Source organism: Oryzias latipes, chromosome 8 (genome assembly GCF_002234675.1).
Source record: "Oryzias latipes chromosome 8, ASM223467v1".
In the NCBI taxonomy this organism is placed as follows: Eukaryota; Metazoa; Chordata; class Actinopteri; order Beloniformes; family Adrianichthyidae; genus Oryzias; species Oryzias latipes.
Window position 1 is genome coordinate 18815292 of NC_019866.2, and position 20885 is coordinate 18836176.

Sequence of the window (20885 nt, forward strand, 5' to 3'; positions counted from 1 at the left end):
AAACCAATGACCATAATGGTTACTAACATAGATGTCTGGGTGGAGAGACACTGGTTCAAGGAACTAGCAATGTCTGCCTGACTGTAGCACCTTAACAAGGCCCTTGTAGGTACCATAACCAGTCGGTCTGCAATAACAGTTCGGGGTCCTTTTGACTGAGGATACGGTAGCCCCACTTGGACAAACCACGTAGCGTCGAGATCTGCTCGGGCTCTACATATTTTCATTTCACGTTTCCTTTTGTAACCCAAAGTTCTTTTTGTGTCTGACATTATTCATTGTAGTTTTTATAGAGAGATTTTGCCACAACCCACTTTGTCAAAAGATCTGTGGTTGTGCTGCTCCACATGAGCGAACCGTGTCTCTGAGTAGAGCAGCTGGACTCGTAGCTTCGCAGTCCGTTCAGTCAGTTCAGCTGCAAATGCACCTAATAATAATCATAACAATAATAAAAGCACGTTTAGAAGATAATCTCGCTCTTTGTCGAAGCTCTGTTTGTTTACAACGGACTGCAGAATATCTTCTTGTATGGTAGTATCGTAATTTGTCCAGACCAATCACTATTTGACACGTCAACGGACAAACGGACAGCCAATCACATAATGTGACGTCAGCACTAGTCGAAGGTCCCCGAACGGTTGGTGCAGGCCGAATGGTTATGGCACCTACACCCTTTTTCCAAGTTCATCCAGAGAAGCTTTTCAGTAGTTATAGGTAAGCCTGTGGTTGTACTGGGAAGCACCTATGACTGAAGCAGTGGGGGTGTCAGGGGGTTCAAATCCTAGTCTCAATAGCTTTTTCACTGTTTTCTTGGATCGTTTGGCAAGACCCAACCCCTTTATTGTGGAAAACTGGAAGATTGCTTTAGGTAAAAGCATTTGCCTTTACATGTGAAGTCAAAATCACCCAGAACTGTTTGATTGATTCAACATAATGTTTCCCACATATTAATTAGGTAGTCAAGTTCAGCTTGCAGGTTTTTGGTCAGGTTGTTAACCGCACCCAAAAACTTGCTTTTGTCTGACTTTTTCAGCTTTTGGCCTTTCTTTTCTGTGAAATAAAGATCAATCTGACTAGAAAAGGCCTTCAGCAGGATTTCAGATGTCATTCCACTAAGGTGAAAGAGAGAAATTCCTCCATCTGTGTTCATGTTATTTTTAAAAACATTCTGCGACAGTTCTGCCATCCTCACAGCGTCCGGGTGAGCCCCATAAAACTGGGAAATCTTGTATCTTTGGAGTTCTTTCATCAATGTGAAAATGAAAGCGAGGCAGTGTTCCATGTCAACAACATTTGATTTATAGTTGTTCACGAGTTCCTCCACAGTGGATCGGTTTACCATCTTCTTGTTGGTTTTAAACGCATGAGCGCCAAAGCCTCCAGCTGATGCTGCAACACCAGCCCCAACAGCTGTAACAATCAGTGAGGTGCCCATGGTAACTGGAGCCAAGGCAATGCCTACCACCGCAGCCACGCCTCCCACAGCACATGTGGTGCCTCCAGCGATCCCCATGGCCTTGTTCGTTTTCTTCATCTTTTCTAGTTGTGCACAAATGGCCTGGAAGCTTTTGATGCCTTGCTCAAGGCTTTCCTTACGTTTCATCATGAGGAGGTTGTAGAGACGGCGGGCCTTTCTCAAGTTCGTGGCTTTCTCTTCAAATGATCTGGCAGAGAGTGATAAGACACAAACAGATCCTTAAATTTCATAAGACAAGTCACTGTAACATTGTAAGATGTATAACTAAATGGCCAAAAAAATAAATATCGTCAATAAAAATAATAGACAAAAGATTCCTTTCAAACCATTTGAAGTGACATTCTGACCCATCAGTTGACCTCACAGATGTCAAATAACACTGTCATCCATCTGGGAGCCTTGCTATAAGTTCTGCTATTATACAATCTAACTAGTATTTCTGCACCACACTCTGAAATAACACAGAACTGCTGTGGGTGTATTGTACAAGCGAGTCGCTGGGGTATTCAGGGGAAAACCGTTTCAACAATCTGTATTTGGCTAAGTTAGGCCCACGACACTGACACGGAACTACCCCACACCCCAGCTCTATGAACACATGCTGCGAATTTAGCTTTCCCACAATTCCGTGTGCTGCACTTCTCCGCTTCTCTAACAAATCATCCTGTGCTTTTTTGATCAATTTATTTCTGTTTGCCTTCACCAACAGCAAGAATATCTGCTCTTGATTATAATTCTATGTAAATCTCCATTTAACAAGCTGATTTTACATGGTGTCAGAATGTGCTGAAGTGAAGCAGAACACCAGACGTATGAGGGATCCCTGCATGTCCATCCATTCAGATTCTTGGGATATGGAAGAACATCACATGTTGCTCATATGTCTCCCACCACTGTCTCTGTCCATTACCCTCCCATCTCGTCCACCAACCTTGTCAGGTGAGAAACTGCTTTGGCACATTTTGGTTTTTATTTAATCTACAACTGGGTTTTCTCTTTTCAGCTGCAGATGCGGAGGTGGGTTTGAACCAAAACCACCACTTCCATGCAGCACCTCTCTAATAACATCTCTGCTTTTCCAACTTTTATCAGTCTTTTAGAAATTTCAATTTACTGAAGGAAATTGGAGTTTTTTGAAATATTCTTTCACACAAACCCAGTCACAGTTCTTACCTGATTTCTTCCTCCAGTCCGAGGCCATATATTGGTGATATGACATTAGCCGATTGACCTAGAATTACCACAAAGAAACCACTAAGAATAACAGGTATTCACTGGTAAATACTGACAATTTCCCCAAGTTATCCTTTCGATTTTAATGCGTTCGATGTTGCACTCACTGGATACAGTTTTTAGCCATTTCAGCAGCTCAGTGATGTCCTGGTAGAAGGAAGTTTTTATGTAAGAATTGGTTATAAACAGATTCGTATACTTTATTTAAAGTGAAAGAAAGAAGCTTACATTTGTGTTTAATGCATATATGGAGTCATAGTTGTTCAGCTCAGAAGTTGGTTGCAGTTGTGGATGAGGTTCAAGCCTCCTTGATTTCTGGAAGAGTTTTTTTTTCATAATGATTAAAAATAAATTCAATCATTGACCATTTTGGCGTTTGAAAATGTTGAGTGTGCACATTCGGCTTTGCCTTATTATGTATACTTTGTCTCTCTCACCTTATCGTTCGCGTTATCTGGAATAACTCTGAGGTATGCATGGCGACTCTCATTGTAGTAGTTTGAAGCAGGCAGTGGTAAAGGTGGGGGGACTGCCTGTTACACAAAAAAGGAGAAGCTTTATTTTTTCAGCTCAGGTGAGAATGTGAATGACATCGTGTTCCAAATTATTATGCTAATGATATTTTTCTGTTATTTTCTAAATACTCAATGCGAATGGCAGTGAGCATAATTTTGAAGTATTTTTCAATATATGCACTAAACATTAGTGCATATATTGAATGTTATTGAAGAAATCTCCTAAAGATAATACTATTTTTCAAGAATATAAAAAGCCCTCCAATGCACTGTTCCACATTATTACACTCAACAGTTTCACAACATTTCAGAGATTCCAAACAACTGAAAATGATAACTTGTTGAATTTGCTGCATTAGGAGGTCATATTTAGTGAAAACAAAACATATTTCAATCCGAAACATCATAGTAGGTCAAGATACATTTAAACAGAGGACCTCGTATTTCTTGCATCTATTAAACTTGTGAGTTTTTGGAGAGTTTCTGCTTGAATTTCTTCAAGGTTTACGTACAACTGTAAGCCTCTGGCTTGCAGGTGTATGTGGATCCTGGATCCTACACCTTGATGAGACTCCAGAGACACCAGCAGCTTCAAATATGTGCTTGCTGCTTTGTAATGGTATTTTAGTAGCTGCTCTCTTGATCAAAAGTTTTTGTCTGGCAGAAACCTTCCTCATTCTGCCTTTATCTGGACCAGCCCTTGTGTGCTCTGAATCAGCCACAAATCTCTTAATATATAGTACGATGACCAGCTATCACATTGAGTCTTTGAGCACCTTTCAGCATATCCCCTCAGGGGACGCACAGCGAATCAAATTTAACTGATTCGGACAAGTGGTTTGGCAAAGATTTTTTTTTTTACGCCCCTCCTGACACAACCCTGTATTTCATCCAGGCTGGGGAACGGCACAGGGAGGACTTGGGCCGCCTTTTGGCTACATAGTTAGGCAGTGGCGTGAAGGGTCTTGCCAAAGTACTCACACTGGATGAAGCTCATTGCTCTGGGAATCAAACCCTGATTGCCCGTGTACAAGTCCAACACTTAACATGAAAGTTCGGGGGAAATAAAATTTCTTACCAACAAAAAAAAAAAAACATCTGTTCTGCACTTTGTGCCACTAAAGAAAATGTATCAAATTTCCTTAAATTATGAATCAGTTATTTCTAAATTGCATTGTTATTGTAGTTCTTTCTGAGTGAAAACAAACGTCTTCATTTAATAATTAAAAGTTGATGGATCTTTTTTTTTTAATGTTTGTTGTTACTACGTGAGTCTCTAAATTTGACATGTTTTTGTTTTCAATTTCCCCCTTCTTTGCATAAAGTAAATAAAACATTGATTAAAACCACAACTACAACTACTACAATGATTTAAATAAATCAATAAATCAAATCAAATCAAATCAATGAGTTTGATAAATATGTGTAAATTCTTTATTGCTTTGACCACAATGTTTGAAATAAATCAATAACTCAAATAAATCAAAAACCAGGAAATGAGATCATCTTGCATGTCTGCCCCAAAGCCAAAAAGCTTATTTTAAAAAGTATTTTTTGTATTATGCTCTGTATTATTCCAGTTAAATAAATATATCTAAGTGTCTTGGAAAAATGTTATCCGTTTTTAGACAAGCTAATGATTTTCTGAAACTGTAAAATGTCACTTGAGATAAAAACTTTTTTTCCTGTTGTTTTATCTTCATTATTACACAGCATTCGAAATCTTTTTTCATTTTTTTTAACCAAAGCTATGATTAAGTAAAATTATTAAAAGAGAAATTAGGTATTTGTTTCAATCTCTTAATATTGTTTGCCTTACCTCTGAAGTTTGATTCTGAGCTGTGGGTGGTATGTCATAACAAAGACTGGAGGAGGAAGAAGAGAGTTGTCGATTTCTAGCAACAGGAGTTGGTCTGTCAGAAATCGGAGGCCGTGGCTGTAAGAGAAAAAAATCAGGGTTAATCTTTGAACTTTTATCACTAAGTTAATTTATTTGGGTTGGGAAACCCCAACCGACTGACAAAACTATGATATGACCCTAAATTAGGAGTTGGAGCAGTTGGTTTGGAACTGCTCTTTAAAAAAAAGTTTTTTCTTTATCTTTAATGTTATTTTTTTGTTTGTTTTTTTAAATATATTTTTGTATTGTTGCTTAAGTTTGTCCAGCTTAAGTTTGTTAAACTGGTGCGGATGATCCAAGTTCCAGTTCCAGCCTTGTCCGCCCATGTATCAAAGTGTCCTTGGGCAAGACACTGAACCCCACATTAATTCTGGTGGTTATAGGTTGGTGCCAATGTTAGACAGCGGATCATTGTGTAAATGTGTGTGTCATTGGGTATGAATGGGCCCAAAGTGACCGAAAGGTGCTTTGGGTCTTATAAACAGCGTGATATTTCAGTCAATTCCTAGAGTCTAGTAGCCCTACATCTACATTCTGTGTAGATGTAGGGCTATAGCATTCACCACCAATGCCCTAAAAGGTCAGATGACCTATGCTGGTTCAGTCAGCAACTGGACATCTATAGGTTTGCCTTACCTCTGAAATTTGATTCTGAAGTGTGGGTAACATGTCATAATAAAGATTGGAGGAGGAAGAATTTCCAGGAACAGGCGTTGATCTGTCAGAAATAAGAGGCTGTGGCCGTGACAGAAAAAAATCAGGTTTAATGTTTGAACTTTTACCAGTAATGACATTTTTTTGTTACAATTACTAACCCCAAAGGTCTGACAAAAAGCTATGATATGACCCTAAATTAGGAGTTGAAGCAGCTGGCTTTGGACTTTTCTTTTTTTCTTTAATGTTTTTGTATTTTTGCTTAAGTTTGTCTTGCTGGTGGGCAATACTTGAACAATAAAAGTGCATGAATTACTACTTGAACACTCAACCAGGCTCTTGATATTAACTCCTGTCAAATTAACTTCTGGGCAACCATGGTGCAGAGGTAGGGCCGTCAACCTCTGATCGGATAATCCCAGGTCCGGTTCCAGTTCCGGCCTTGTCTACAGTGGCCCAGAAGGGTTACAACACATTAACTTACCACACAACACATTAACTCACAACACAACACATTACCTTAACACACAACAGATTAACTCACAACGGAAGTAAGGCTGCAATTGAAGTGCTTTTATTCTGAAATTTCCACTGGGCTGAGCGGCTAACTACCTAACAAAAAGTAACGTCACAGTGAGCTGTGGAGGGAGCACCTTTTTTCTACAAAAGAAGGCAGCTAGCAGCAGTGTTCCCAAATTGGGCGGTTTTGGTTCTAAATTTGCGGGTAAAAATGGCTTTGGGCGGGTATGCATAATTTGGGCGGTTTTAGGATCGATTCAGTGTTTTTTTCCCCTCATGAATATATAATAGCGGACTACGTTAGGCCGTGTGGCTGTTGGAATCCTATGTACTGAAGCTCAGTGAACGGCAGAGACGCTTAATGGACCGGGCTCTGTCATCTAACCTGTTGCTGGGGGTGTGCAACGCCCCGCCCCGCCTCTTAGAAGTTTGTTCTTTAAAGCTTGATACCGTGGCTGCGTGTGGGCGGAGCTACCAGCTAAAGTTGTGGTCTGATCGCTACGTGGAGCTTGTCTGTGTCTATCAATGCATTGTAGACACAGAGAATGTGGAGAGATCAGGTTTATTATTTTCAAGAGTTCTGCATGTTAATCATTTTTCCTTGTTTGAGTTCATAAAATCATCCCATAGAAAGTCTCTGCTTTTTACTCCCGCAGTGAAAGCTGTGTCTTAATCTGACGCCCGTGTTTCCATCTGACAGAGTTTGAAGCCAAAGCCCCTCCCTCGCCTCTCTACCTGCTCATCTTCTGCAGCTTTGAACCGACCCTAAAACCGCCCAAATTATGCATTCCCACCCAGAGCCATTTTTACCCGCAAATTTAGAACCAAAACCGCCCAATCTAGCAACACTGCTGCTAGCTTGTCTTGTAGAAAAAAGGTGCTCCCTCCACAGCTCACAGTGACGTTACTTTTTATTAGCGTAGTTAGCCACTCAGCCCAGTGCAAATTTCAGAATAAAAGCACTTCAATTGCAGCTTTACTTCAGTTGTGAATTTATGTGTTGTGTTGTGAGTTAATGTGTTGTGTGTTAGGTTAATGTGTTGTGTTGTGAGTTATTGTGTTGTGTTGTGAGTTAATGTGTTGTGTGGTGAGTTAATGTGTTGTGTTATGAGTTAATATGTTATGTTGTGAGTTAATGTGTTGTGAGGTAAGTTATTGTGTTGTGTGTTAAGTTATTGTGTTGTGTTGTCACCCTTCTGGGCCACGGTACTTGTCTGCTCATGTATCAAAGTGTCCTTAGGCAAGACCCCCCACATTGATTCTGGTGGTTATAGGTTGGTGCCAATGTTAGACAGTGGAGCCGCTATCAGCGCGTAAATGTGTGTGTCAATGGGCATGAATGGGCCTAAAGTGAGCATAAGGTGCTTTGGGTAGTAAAGCACTATATACGTATACACTATTTACCACTCTCACATTGTAGGACAAACTTCGGGGGGGGGGGGGGTAAGGAAGGTACATTGGGGTTAAAAAGACAAAGTACAGTAGAACAGCTTAAGTGTGTGAGTAGTATGACATTTCAGTCAGTTCCTAGAGTCTAGTTGTCTTACATCTACATGCTGACAACGTTAGCATTCACCACAAACCCCCTCAAGGCTGGTTCAGTCAGCCCAGCGCGACTGATAAGGGTTTGCCTTACCTCTGAAGTTTGATTCTGAGCTGTGGGTGGTATGTCATAACAAAGACTGGAGGAGGAAGAAGAGAGTTGTCGATTTCTAGCAACAGGAGTTGGTCTGTCAGAAATCGGAGGCTGTGGCTGTAAGAGAAAAAAATCAGGTTTTAATGTTTGAACTTTTACCATTCAACTAATATTTTTCTTTTGTTAAGAGTTCTTCACATCAATGGGAAACCCCAAACGGCAGACAAAATGTTATGACATAACCAAAAGTTTGTCCAGCCGGTGGGCAACATTTGTAAAATAAGAGTAAATAAATTACTACTACTAAAATGAAGAAGAAGATGAAGGATTTCATTGTTTTTGAGGAATGGAAAGTTGTGGCTAAAACAGAGAAAAACATGCTTTTATATTTATTAATAAATCAGGACTTTTTTGATATTTACTTTACACCACATCAAAATTCCTGAACTCCATCTATACTCTAGGCCAGGGGTGCTGAAATCCAGGCCTCGAAGGCCAGCTAGTTTTCCAGAAACCCTACCTTATCTGCCGTTGATTACTAGTACCTGGATTAGGTGTGTTTAGCCAATAAGGAGCTTCAATGGCAGGATGGTTGGAAAACATCTAGGACACCAGCTTTCAAGGCCTGAATTTTGGCACCCCTGCTGGACTAAACTTAAACTGGTTTGTTTTGGGTACAAATTAAAAAGAACATGAAGGATTACAGAATTAATGTACAGTGGATTAAAAAAAAGTTATTTCACTTTAGAAAGAAAAGTTTGATCTGTGATATTCATCATAGATGCACTTCAACTGTGGTGAAGAAAATAAGTATTTGGTCAAAAACAAAATTTCCTTTAAATACTTTTTAGTATAACCTTGGTTGTCAATGACAGAGATCAAGAGGTTTCCTGTAGATCCTCAATTGTGGTCCATTCTTCCAAACAGATATTTTCAAAAGAAGTGGGCAACAGATGTTAAACTCCCTTCACTGATTCTCTGTTGGACTGAGTTCTGGAGACTGTCTAGGCCTCCTGAGAATCTTGAAGTGTCATCAACAGGTTTGATGACAGAGCCCATTGGGCGTCTCTACCTGGTGCGTTCACGGAGCTTCAGTACAGCCGCACAGCCTAATGTAGTCCGCTATTATATATTCATGAGAAAACCGCCCAATCTGGCAACACTGATCCCGCGGGTTGTTTTTTTTTGCCGCCCGTTCCCCCCCGCAGCACAATTCAAACCGCCCGCTCCCGCGAGATTTGCGTTGGGTCCGGCGGAACCCAATCCAAACGCAGCCCTCTAGTCAGTAGGCTAAGCAGTGATTGGTCGAAATTCGGCTTAGTCATCATTTTATTGACAAACACTCTCACCAATCTGGAGTGAACTTTTTGGAAGTCCCCACACACCTTCCACCGAGAGCGGCTTACACAAAATCTGTCAAACATTTTGAATGTTCAACGTGTGACCAAATACTTTTATTGAGGTATCTGATTGGCCAGTTTTTAAACTTGAATGACTTGCACTACAGAAAAAACATCGTGAAAAAAATAAAGATTAACAAGAATGTGTTTAAAAAAAGGTAGCAGAGCGAGAATGGTATTTCTGACAAATAGCCATTACTCTATATAGTTCTATGGGATTTTGGCTTGCTGGAGTCAGCGCATACTTCCTATTTAGAACGTCAGGGGGGAGGAGTCATTCAATCCAAATCTCATACACAGTCAATGATTGGACATCACGCAACCATGATTCCCAAGTTTAAAAATTACTCCATGTTAATCTGTGAATCAGACCCATATTGTATGACCTCCTCCACCTAAAATCGCCCCCAAGAGACAGAAGACCTACCTTGGCTTGGTCAGCCCCACTGGAATCCTGGGGGTTTCCAGAAAGTGCTGGTGGGACAGGTCTCTCTTTCTGTGCCCCGATGAAGCTGACTGACAACCGTTTGTTTTGCTGAGGTAATTCAGAGTATCTCTAGACAACAAAATATATGAATATGAGAGCATTGAACAGAGGAGCTTCAACCTAAAACCTTCATTCTTAAACCAGTCAAAGCAAACATACAAAGTTTGCATCAAAGTTTGGAATACACCATATTAACCCAGTCCTTTTCTGGATCATTCTCATTATTTCAGGGCAAATATAGATAAGTTCTCAGTCAATAATTGGACACCAGGCAACCTTGATTCCCAAGTCTAAATACTCAACTCAATTTATCTGGGAATTAGCCCGAAATGAGAGGATCTCCTCCACCTAAAATCCCCCTCAAGTCAGCCCAGTGACACGGTTTGCTTGTTTTGTTTTTGGTTTTCACTCTGTGATCTTGTGCAGGTCTGCTGTGGCTTCTTCCTCTTGCTCCGCCCACTCTCCTGTGCTTCCTGCTGGAGTCCACAGCTGGCCCTTGTTAGTTCATTGGGTTGTCTGTCTATTTAAGCCACCTTGTTTTGTATCTCTTTGTTGGAGCGTTTGTGTTCTACACCTTGGTTTTGGTCTACTGTTATTAAACAGTCTTCAAACTTGGCCTTTGTATCCAGTATTACTCTGCATCTGGGTTCTTGAGCTGTAAACCGTAACATTACACTCCAACCAACATGACAGACCCAGCAGTTTTCTCAGGCTTGTGATGTCCCGTTGCCTCCAGCAGATGGAGCCATTCCACCCGATTGCCTCACTTGTCCAGGACTTGCATGGCTGCCTGTCTGAACTGCTGGAGCTTCATGGTCGTACGACATGTCTGGAGCAGCTTTCACCTTCACCCCGACAGATAAGACTTGGTTCTCCTGAACTTTTTGATGGGACGGCTGAAGACTGCCAGCCCTTTCTTGTTTCGTGTCGGCTTCAGTTTGATTTCAACCCCAGTGAGTTTCCATCCGAAAAGAGCAAAGTAGCCTATGTCCTAAGTTTTTTGACGGGAAGAGCAAAACGATGGGGTTTGGCTGAGTGGGATCGGGCGGCGCCCCATTGCTGTTCCTTCAGTGCTTTTTCCACTCAGCTTTTGATGGTTTTCGACCCCTCCAAGTCTCACCGAACAGCTGCTTCTCAACTCCTCCGGCTGACCCAGGGGTCCAGCACTGTTTCCGAATATGCAGTAGAGTTTCGCACACTTGCTGCCAGCACTCGTTGGCCTAACGAGGTGCTTGTGGATGTGTTCCACCAAGGACTTTCTAGCTCCTTAAAGGACGAGCTAGCAGCGAGGGAGGTTCCTGAAGATTTGGAGGCCCTGATTGATCTCGCCACCCGGATCAACCGACGCATGAGAGAGAGAGAGCTCTGGAACGGATCGTTCCTGGCCCTACGACACATCACGAACGTCAGCGACCGACACCACCTGTTCCTACCCATCGTATTCCAGATGACTGGACTCCGTCCTCTGAGACTCCTCCGGAACCCCTGCAGGCAGTCTTGGGGCAGCTATCTCCAACAGAACGACAGAGACGCATGAGAGGTGGCTTGTGTCTTTACTGCGGGACACCCGGCCACTACGTCAGAAGCTGTCGGGCAAAACACCAGGGCTCATCAGTGAGAGGGCAACTGGTGAGCCGCGTTTCTCTGTTTTCTCCGCCCTCTCGGCCTCCAACGACGATTCTGGTGGCTTGTGATCTGCGGTTGGGTGAGTTCGAGACTCTTATTGACTCTGGTTCTGATGGAGACTTGATATCCCAAGAGGTGGTGGACAGGCTGAGGATACCCATAGATCCCCTGCCTGCTGCCCTGTTCATCAATGCCATCAATGGAGCACTCATTCACAGAGTGTCCGCTCGCACCATCCCTGTTAAAGTGACAGTCTCTGGAAATCATAATGAACTGATGTCTTTTTTTGTTGTTGAGTCAATGAAGCCCCCTGTCATTTTGGGCTATCCATGGCTTTGCCGACATATCCCTCACATAGACTGGGTTAGTGGCAGGATTTTGTCTTGGAGTCCATTCTGTTTGTTGAACTGTTTGAATGCTTCTACATTACGTTCTTCTGTCCAGAACACACCTGCTCCAGAACCTCCTGACCTTGGCAAGGTTCCTTCTGTTTACCATGACTTAGGTGATGTGTTCTGTAAGACTCGGGCCAAGTCCCTTCCCCCACACCGTCCCTATGATTGCTCCGTGGATCTGCTCCCAGGAACTCAACCACCCAAAGGCCATCTGTACCCCTTGAGCCCTCCAGAGCGTAAAGCGATGGACCAATATCTTCAGGAGAGCCTTCAGGCAGGAATAATTCGCCCTCCCTCCTCCCCAGCAGGAGCAGGTTTTTTCTTTGTTGGCAAACGTGATGGTGGTTTGCGTCCCTGCATCGACTACAGAGGACTTAACAGCATCACAGTTCGCAATACTTACCCTCTACCCCTGCTAAGTACTGCTTTTGACTTATTGAAGGGGGCTAACATATTCACCAAGCTGGATCTCCGCAGTGCCTACCACTTGGTGCGGATACGAGAGGGGGATGAGTGGAAAACGGCTTTCAACACTCCCAGTGGACATTTTGAATACTTGGTTATGCCTTTTGGGCTAACTAATGCCCCAGCTGTGTTTCAGTGTCTCATAAATGATGTTCTCGGGGACATGATCAATAAGTTTGTTTTTGTTTACCTCGACGACATTCTGATCTTCTCCCCAGACTCTGAGACTCATGTGCAGCATGTGAGAGCAGTCCTTCAACGGCTTCTGGAGAATCAGCTCTACTGCAAGGCCGAGAAATGTGAGTTTCACACCACCAAGACAATATTTCTCGGTCATGTGATATCTCCGGGTTCCGTTCATATGGACAATACCAAGGTCAAAGCTGTCTTGGATTGGCCCGAACCAACGGGAAGGAGACAGCTCCAACGCTTCCTTGGTTTTGCAAATTTCTATAGACGCTTCATCAGGAACTTTAGTGCCATTGCTGCCCCACTCCACAAACTAACGTCACAAAAAGTACGCTTCCTGTGGGATAATGATGCCAGCAAAGCATTTTCAGAGCTCAAACGACGTTTCTCTGTGGCTCCCATTCTGGTTCAGCCTGACACCTCCAAACAGTTTGTTGTGGAGGTGGATGCGTCTGACACAGGGGTGGGTGCGGTGTTGTCCCAGAGGGCATCTGATAGTAAGTTGCATCCCTGCGCGTATTTCTCCTGCAAGCTCACTCCTGCAGAGAGAAATTACGACATAGGGAACAGGGAGCTCCTCGCTGTTAAATTAGCTCTTGCAGAGTGGCGTCATTGGTTGGAGGGAGCTGAACACCCATTTCTCGTATGGACAGATCACAAGAACCTGGAATATATAAGAACTGCCAAGAGACTTAACTCTCGCCAGGCTCAATGGGCCTTGTTTTTTGACCGTTTCAGGTTTTCCCTGTCCTATCGGCCAGGGAGCAAGAATGCCAAACCAGATGCTCTGTCCCGGCAGCACAAGAGGGAGAGCGACTCTATAGTTTCAGATAAAGAGTGTACCATCCTTCCTCAAAACATGGTGCTGGCTACAACAAGGTGGGCCCTAGAGCGGAGGGTTAAAGCCTCTGTGTCTGATGACTCTGTAGTTCCATCTGGTTGCCCAACCCATTGTTTGTTTGTTCCCTCGAGTCTCTGTTCACAAGTTATCAAATGGGGACATTGCTCTCGTTTGGCCTGCCATCCTGGTGTCACTCGAACAATTTTCTTAGTTGGACAGCGATTCTGGTGGCCCACGATGACCTCTGACATCAGAGCATTTGTCTCCTCGTGCCCTGCATGTGCTAGTGCCAAGGTACCCCGAAGACCTCCTGCTGGCCTTTTACAGCCTCTCCCAGTGCCCTCCAGGCCATGGTCCCATATCGCTGTTGATTTTATAACAGGACTTCCAAACTCCAGAGGTTTTTCTGTAATTTTGACCATAGTTGACAGGTTCTCTAAGTTGGGCCGTGCAGTCCCTCTACAAAAACTACCCACTGCCAAAGAATTGGCAGAAGTGATGTCCAGAAACGTGTTTCGACTGCATGGTCTCCCTGCTAACATTGTTTCAGATAGAGGACCCCAGTTCGTGGCAGAATTCTGGAAAGAGTTCTGCAAGCTGTTGGGGATCACTCTTAGTTTGAGTTCTGGATTTCATCCACAAACCAATGGCCAGGTGGAGCGTTATAATCAAGATCTGGAGACCACCCTGCGTGCCATGTGTGCCAAGAGCCCTGGCACATGGACCAGGCAGCTTCCATGGGCTGAGTATGCCCACAAATCCTTAGTCAACAACTCTGGCTTCTCCCCGTTCCAGGCAGCCTATGGATATCAACCCCCGCTTTTCCCACATCAGGAAGAAGTGGCATCTACATCTGGTCCGGCTGCCTTTGTGAGACGCTGCCAGCGTACTTGGAGGAGGTTTAGAGCCAGTTTGCTGATGGAACCAGGAGCGGTTCACTGCTGTGGCCAACCGTCGCCGGTCCGCGGCTCCTGAGTACAAGGTGGGAGATAAGGTGTGGCTTTCCTCCTCAGACACACCCCTGAAAGGAGGTTCCAGAAAACTACATCCACGGTTCCTTGGACCTTTCACCATCACAAAGGTCGTCAATCCAGTAGTAGTGAGGTTGGACCTTCTGTCGACCTTGAAGGTCCATCCGGTATTCCATGTCAGCAAGTTGAAGCCAGTGAGGGAGAGCTGTCTTCAGACCACTGATTTGGAACCACCCCCACCGCGTTACATAGATGGTGGTCCTGTCTATTCGATCAACCAGCTTCTTGGCTCCCGTAGAAGGGGACGGGGCATTCAATACCTGGTTGACTGGGTGGGTTACGGACCTGAGCACCGTCAGTGGGTGCCTGAGAGACATATACTGGACGAGAACGTCATCGCCCGGTTTCATCGGGACAATCCCACCCAGCCTTGACGTCCGTCTGGTAGCCGGACGTTGGGGGAGGGGTTATGACACGGTTTGCTTGTTTTGTTTTTGGTTTTCACTCTGTGATCTTGTGCAGGTCTGCTGTGGCTTCTTCCTCTTGCTCCGCCCACTCTCCTGTGCTTCCTGCTGGAGTCCACAGCTGGCCCTTGTTAGTTCATTGGGTTGTCTGTCTATTTAAGCCACCTTGTTTTGTATCTCTTTGTTGGAGCGTTTGTGTTCTACACCTTGGTTTTGGTCTACTGTTATTAAACAGTCTTCAAACTTGGCCTTTGTATCCAGTATTACTCTGCATCTGGGTTCTTGAGCTGTAAACCGTAACACCCAGATCTTTGAAAACTGGAGTTTTACAGAGTTTTATTTAATTCAAAGTCTGGTAAATTCACGAGACACTGCATGATTATTGGCTTGATGAAAACTTGATAACACGTCTTACCTCTGGTGTTTGAATTGTGACCAAAGTTGGTGATGAAGAAGATGAAGAAGAAGGCTGATTTTGCCGTTTTTGGGGAATAGGAGGTTTTTGTTCAGATCTCTGAGTTTGGGACTGAAAAAAAAAACACATGCTTTTACATATCAGTAAAGATCTTTAAAAAATGACTTCACAACAGCCTGACTGCAGCTCTTGAGAGTGTTTTGTAAAATTTCAAGCTGATTTGCTGCTAAATTAGGAGTTAGAGCAGCTTGCTTCAGCTCTGTGGCAATTAAGGTCTCCAGTGGACTCCTGTGAGTGTTCACATCCTTCTGATTTGACAGGTTTCTCTTCCATACCAGTTTAGTACAACTAAATTTCCCTTGGGGGATTAATAAAGTTGATCTTGAATCTTGAATCTTGTATGAAAGCTGACTGATAACTGCTTAAATTACTGAGGTATATCAGAGTGACCCAAGACAATGCACCATTAAAGATCCTAGGACAGAGATGCTTCAAATCATTTTCAAATGCTATGTTCACACAGGACATGAGTCGTGCACTCTTAAATGTGCATTCTTGAACGCATATTTAGCCCATGGTGTTCACAATGGACAAGCAGGCAGGGGCTGCTTGTTCCTCTTTTTCTTTTTTTGAAACTTTTTGCAAGTCCGGTACCTACAGTTGAAGGAAGCTTGGTGTGAAATAGTGAAGTGGTGCAAGTCACGTGAATCTTGTTCCAGGCTTTTTCTTTCACATCTGTGTTCCACGATTATTCATTTCTCCAACATGATGAATTTTCAAACAGTTGGCATTTCCGTGAATTAGAGGGGTTGCCATTCATACGTCACTACCAAATCAGAGTTTGACCTGGTTTAACCGTCTATGTGCCTTCAATAGCCACACATTTTGTTTGGGAGAGTTTTTATTTTTTTCTACTTATCCCATCCAGCAGCTGTGCAAACAGATGAGGGCTGAAAGCTTTGTGTTGGACATATTTTACAGGGGATTATGAATCTTCTGACACGCAACATATATATTTGTATAAACTCATTTGGTAATTTAGGGTAAACTTTATTTATATTGATTATATTTGTATCCGTTTTTGTTGGGCTGGACAGAACGGAAGAAGAGGGAAGAAAAGAGATGGACGTTAGAGTCACCCCTAGACTCAGATGTGATGTGATCCCTGGCTTATGGTCTTTCCAAAGAACTCAGGGATCCGTCTCCCTGAGTGGAGAGAGGGCCACCCATGCGCCCATGGAGCAAGCACCCAAGGGACACAGCCACTGTTGCTGAGGGCCTAATTCCCCCCCACCAGGGATGGTGTAAGGGACAGAAGATCAGAAGTCCAACCTTCCTTGTGTGGTGTGTGTGGTTGTTTGTGTGTGCATGTTGGACACACAAACAACCAAGGGTCCCACATGTCTAAGGCGCAATTAAAACTAAGAGGGGAGGGGCCAAAATCCAAGCGGCAACCATAGGAGGGGTGGCCACATGAGGAAGGAGGGAAGGTCGGGGACAGCTGATAGACTGAACCTCGATTGTTGAAACAATCGTTTCTCAGGCCCCCGCAGCGTTGGGCCCCAGTCTCCCCAGCCCAGAGGCCCCATCGCTTGAGAGCTGACCCACCCTAGGCTCCACACCCCCCACCCTACACAAAGAGAGAGCAGCCAAGAAATACAGTAGCTGGTCCCAGGTGCAAGTCCAGGCCCCCGTCCCCCTAGTGAGAGTTCTGGTCAGGCAACGACGGAACCAAGGCAGCCCGACCAGTCAGGGCAGCCACCGATTGCCTCAGTGGAGACCCCAACCCACCAAACCTCCAAGGTCCCTTACCGATACTGGACCTCCCCTCCCACAGACCCCCCCCCAGGACAGAGCCACCGTGAGAGCGTTGAATGCTCAAGCCTGAATCACTTGTTTATGTGCATTTACATAAACTTTTCATTGAAAGTGGTTGCTTGAACATGCGTTAATATCATAGGAATATCCTGTTAATATTTGATGTCAGATTTTGTTCCTTTTTAACAGAACTGGTGTTTTTGGAGACTTACAACATTTTGAAAATGCCCGTAAATTGTGATCCATGGCTCGACAAATGATGTAGGAAGGCAATAAGATGTTTGTACCTCTGAAGCTTGAATCCTTGCAGATGATGGTGTTTCATTACCCTGAGCAGAAGAAGAAGGACTTCGCTGTTTTGGAGGAACCAGAGGCTTTTGTGGCTACATCAGAAAAAAAGGAAAGCGCTTTTTGTTTTGCTTGCACATTTCAAATCAAAACGTTCTTTTGTTCCTCTTGAGTGACTTGCAAAAAGCTAAGAAAGGAGGAGTTGGAGACTTTCTTTGTTGTGCAGATTCTCCTGTTGTCATGGGACCTACACCACACTTTTTGCAAACAATTAGAATATTTATTTATAGCTCTTGAATTACAGGCTAAACTTGAATGGATTATACATATTTCTATACTTTTTTCCTTTTCAGGCTTATTTTTTTGTGTGGTTTTCATGTTTTTCATGCAAATTTCTTTTAAGAACTCCAAAAGCGAATAACTACTCACAGGCTTCATCACAGCTCTAACCTCATCTTTTCGTGAAAGCTAGGAATATCTGCAATTAAAGTTGAAAAGCCACAAAATATCCGTGTCACAGATATGAGCCGTTTTGTTTATGGTCTCATCACGATATTTATCATCAGTCTGTGTGGGAGTCATAATTCAAAGTTATATTCAATTCTAAATTGAAAATTCAATTTACAATTTTGTAAATTGTAAATTGTTAAATGCATTATCATTTTAATTATGACATCAAAAACCCTTGACAATTTAAAATGCAATTGATTTGTTTTTATCACATTGAACTGTAATATTGCAAAATGTATTTTCATATTCCAAGTCTGAATTGTATGTTGAAATGTCAATTGAAAAATGCATTTTGAAATTGCATGATGAAATTACAAATTCAATTGTCAATTGAGAATTCCGTATTACTTTATATTATGACTCAAAAAAACTTCCATAACTGTTTTGTTCTTTCTACTTACTTTATCCACCAACATCAGAGCAAAACAGCGGGGAAGTATTAGTTATATTTACTAGTATGTGCTGTTTATTTTTATCGGTGGTGATGCAGAAAATGAGTTATGACGTTTTAGGATCCGCCTGTTGTGAGATTTAAATTTTGCTTTGCTGTACAGTAGATCCTCATGAAGTGGCAGAGACAGGCAGAGACCGTCAGTAAAGTACTGGAAAACAGCCTAGACAAACAATTTCTCATTAACTCACCCTAAATAATCTCAACAACATCCCTGGTGTTCATCAGTGATAAAACAAACTCAACAAAAATTCCGAAAATAGCAACACTCTAGCTTTTAAGGTGAACCAGTGTGTTTGAGTAATGCAAAATGTACTGTAGATGCATCCTTATCTTTTTACTTTAGGACTATAACTGCTGTAGTCCTAAAAAAATATTACAACGAAAACAGAAAAAAAGGAAATCAAGAGACCAGAAATAAATTATAGGGAAAGTTAGACTTCGCTGCTTCTAGTCCTAGGGTGTGGGTTTAAAAAACCCAAAATTAAACAGTGTAGACTGGTTAATATTTAATACTTCCTCAACGTTTTCCTCTGCAATCTTTGTGGATAAGGTAAGTAGGAAGAACAAAACAGACTGGTGATATCATGACGAGCACAGAAACAGAACACATCTACAATACAGACACAGTGTGGCTTTTCAACTTTGAATTGGAGGTCATCTTATAGTTTTAATGACCAGATGAGGTTAGTTAGTTTGTTGTTCTATGCTTTTGCAGTTCTTAAAAAATTTGAATGAAAAACACAAAGTAATAGAAAAAACTGAATGCACAATGCTTCCATTAAAAAAAACTGAAATTTGAACATGTCAAGGTTTTTCCATCTTATGTGGTGAAAATAAACTGGTTTAGAGTTTTACAAGCGATTGGATTCTCTGTTTTTCATAGTTGGTGTTTGTACAATTTTAAAATAAAGGAATTGTGTGTTTAGTGGCTTGATGTTAATGTTATAAGAGTATAGCTTACCTCTGAAGGTTGACTCTTAACTGGAGTGTCATAGGAAAAAGGAGCATTTTTTCGTTTTGGAGGAACAGGAGGTTTTATGTCTGAACGCAGAGGTTGGGGCTGTAAGAAGGAAAACAAATGTTGGCACTTTTCCCATCAAATGCTTTCAGTTTGGTTAGTGATGTAACTAAAGCATTTGAGAGGTTTCTCTACCTCAAGCACAGATGAAGTCTTTTATGAAGGAATAAAAAATCCTGCAGTACTGACCTCAGCAGATGGACCAGGTGTTAGTCTTGACTGATATTTGTCTGTTGGGTTTTTTTTGGCAGCTACTGGTGGTTTGGGGGCAGGACGAGGTGGCTGAGGCATCTGGTAAATTAAAAAAGAATTAGATCACTGGTGACATACAAACAAAAATGATGAAGGCTTTTCTTTTATTTTTCTCAAAATTGTGAGTGCATAAGAATGTCAGAAAGTCACAATCCCATTAGTAGTTTTTTCCTCAACAATTGACCCATCTCCTGGGGGATAAAGAGTAGTTGTACTCAGGAAGCATTTAGTGGTTAACCCCCCCAATTCCAAATCCTAAATGCTGACTGTCACACAGGTGGGCATTAGCTCCTATTTTTAAGAGTCTATAGTACGACTAGTATGACTGTGGATTTGAACGCACGACCTTCCAGTCTCAGAGCTGACACTTATCCACTGGGTCACAGAATTGGTTCAGAGAACATACAACCATCTAAATCCTCTTAACATACCTCTGTTTTGATTGAGTTAACTGCTTGGTGTACGTAGGCTTTGTTGGTGGCACTGACCTGGTTGTGAGCATCAATGATGTCGCTGAACTGAACTTTTTTTTTCCGAGATTGAGGTGCTGGTTTAACATCTGCTTGGACTCCATCAGTGCCGGAATCCTGAAGAAAAACAGCTGTTAGCTACAGGAAAAAATAAAAACAAAATAATTCTGAAATGACAACAAATCTGTTTTTACCAATAATGTGTCTGGATCTTCATAAATGTGCGGAGGTGATGACCTGCCACTTTGGGATGTCTTGAGAGGTTTTGTCAGCTTTAGGGTTGAAACCAGGAGAAAAAAAAATACTTTTACAAATAGAACCATCGACAAAAGAAATATGTGACAAGATAGCCAGATACAGGCCTGTTTAAGGCATATTGACTGCCCCACCAGATGTGATAGTGTGTTTAAGAATCTGACGCTCCCGCCGCGTGTGGGAGGAGCTACAGTCAAAAGTTTTACTCGCCCTCCTTATGAAAGACACGGAAGATGCTGAGAGATCCGGTTTTTAGATCAGTGAAAATAATTTCCTGCGGCACACCTGACCATCTCTTGCGGAACACTAGTGTGCTGTGGTACAGTAGTTGAAAAACTGCTGTCGTGCACTAGGTAGTGAAGGACACAACCTATGCCTGTTGTTTATTTGGTTTTATAAAAATGTTACCTTCTTGGACTCATAGAAACACCGCTATCAGAAATACTGCTATCAGCAAATCAAAGAAGTTTTAGCCTTTTGGACAAACAACTTCTGCCTTACATTTAATCTCCAAAATATCAGAGATGACCAATGAGAAAAATGTGGCCGGTTTGTTACTATTGTTTCAATCGCGACTGCAGAACGTCAACAGGTCCAAATCAGAACGCAGATAAGTAGGTTTTTCATAAATGT

At 42.6% G+C, this 20885-nt stretch overlaps 1 protein-coding gene across 1 annotated transcript; it reads right to left on the reverse strand.

The window, feature by feature from the left end:
• Positions 1–585: 585 nt before the first annotated feature.
• On the reverse strand, positions 586–20445 carry LOC105354618 (cell surface glycoprotein 1-like). Its single transcript, XM_023957724.1, has 15 exons — positions 20192–20445; positions 20016–20114; positions 19465–19566; positions 19219–19317; positions 17293–17388; positions 15188–15298; positions 9762–9890; positions 7935–8051; positions 5762–5860; positions 5045–5161; positions 3148–3243; positions 2939–3025; positions 2818–2857; positions 2651–2708; positions 586–1664 (listed from the first exon to the last, which is right to left on the reverse strand). The coding sequence occupies exons 1-15, from the start codon at positions 20318–20320 to the stop codon at positions 926–928; spliced, it is 2118 nt and encodes a 705-aa protein (XP_023813492.1). The 5' UTR covers positions 20321–20445; the 3' UTR covers positions 586–925.
• Between the last annotated feature and the right edge of the window lie 440 nt (positions 20446–20885).

Bases quoted from the DNA above. Each gene is read 5' to 3' on its own strand.
- LOC105354618 (XM_023957724.1), bottom strand. From the start codon at position 20,320: ATGGTTCTATTTGTAAAAGTATTTTTTTTTCTCCTGGTTTCAACCCTA. The intron at 19,318-19,464 runs GTCAGTACTGCA...TCCTTCTTACAG, and splicing joins CACCTGGTCCATCTGCTGAG to CCCCAACCTCTGCGTTCAGA. The intron at 3,026-3,147 runs GTGAGAGAGACA...AAACTCTTCCAG, and splicing joins CAGATAACGCGAACGATAAG to AAATCAAGGAGGCTTGAACC.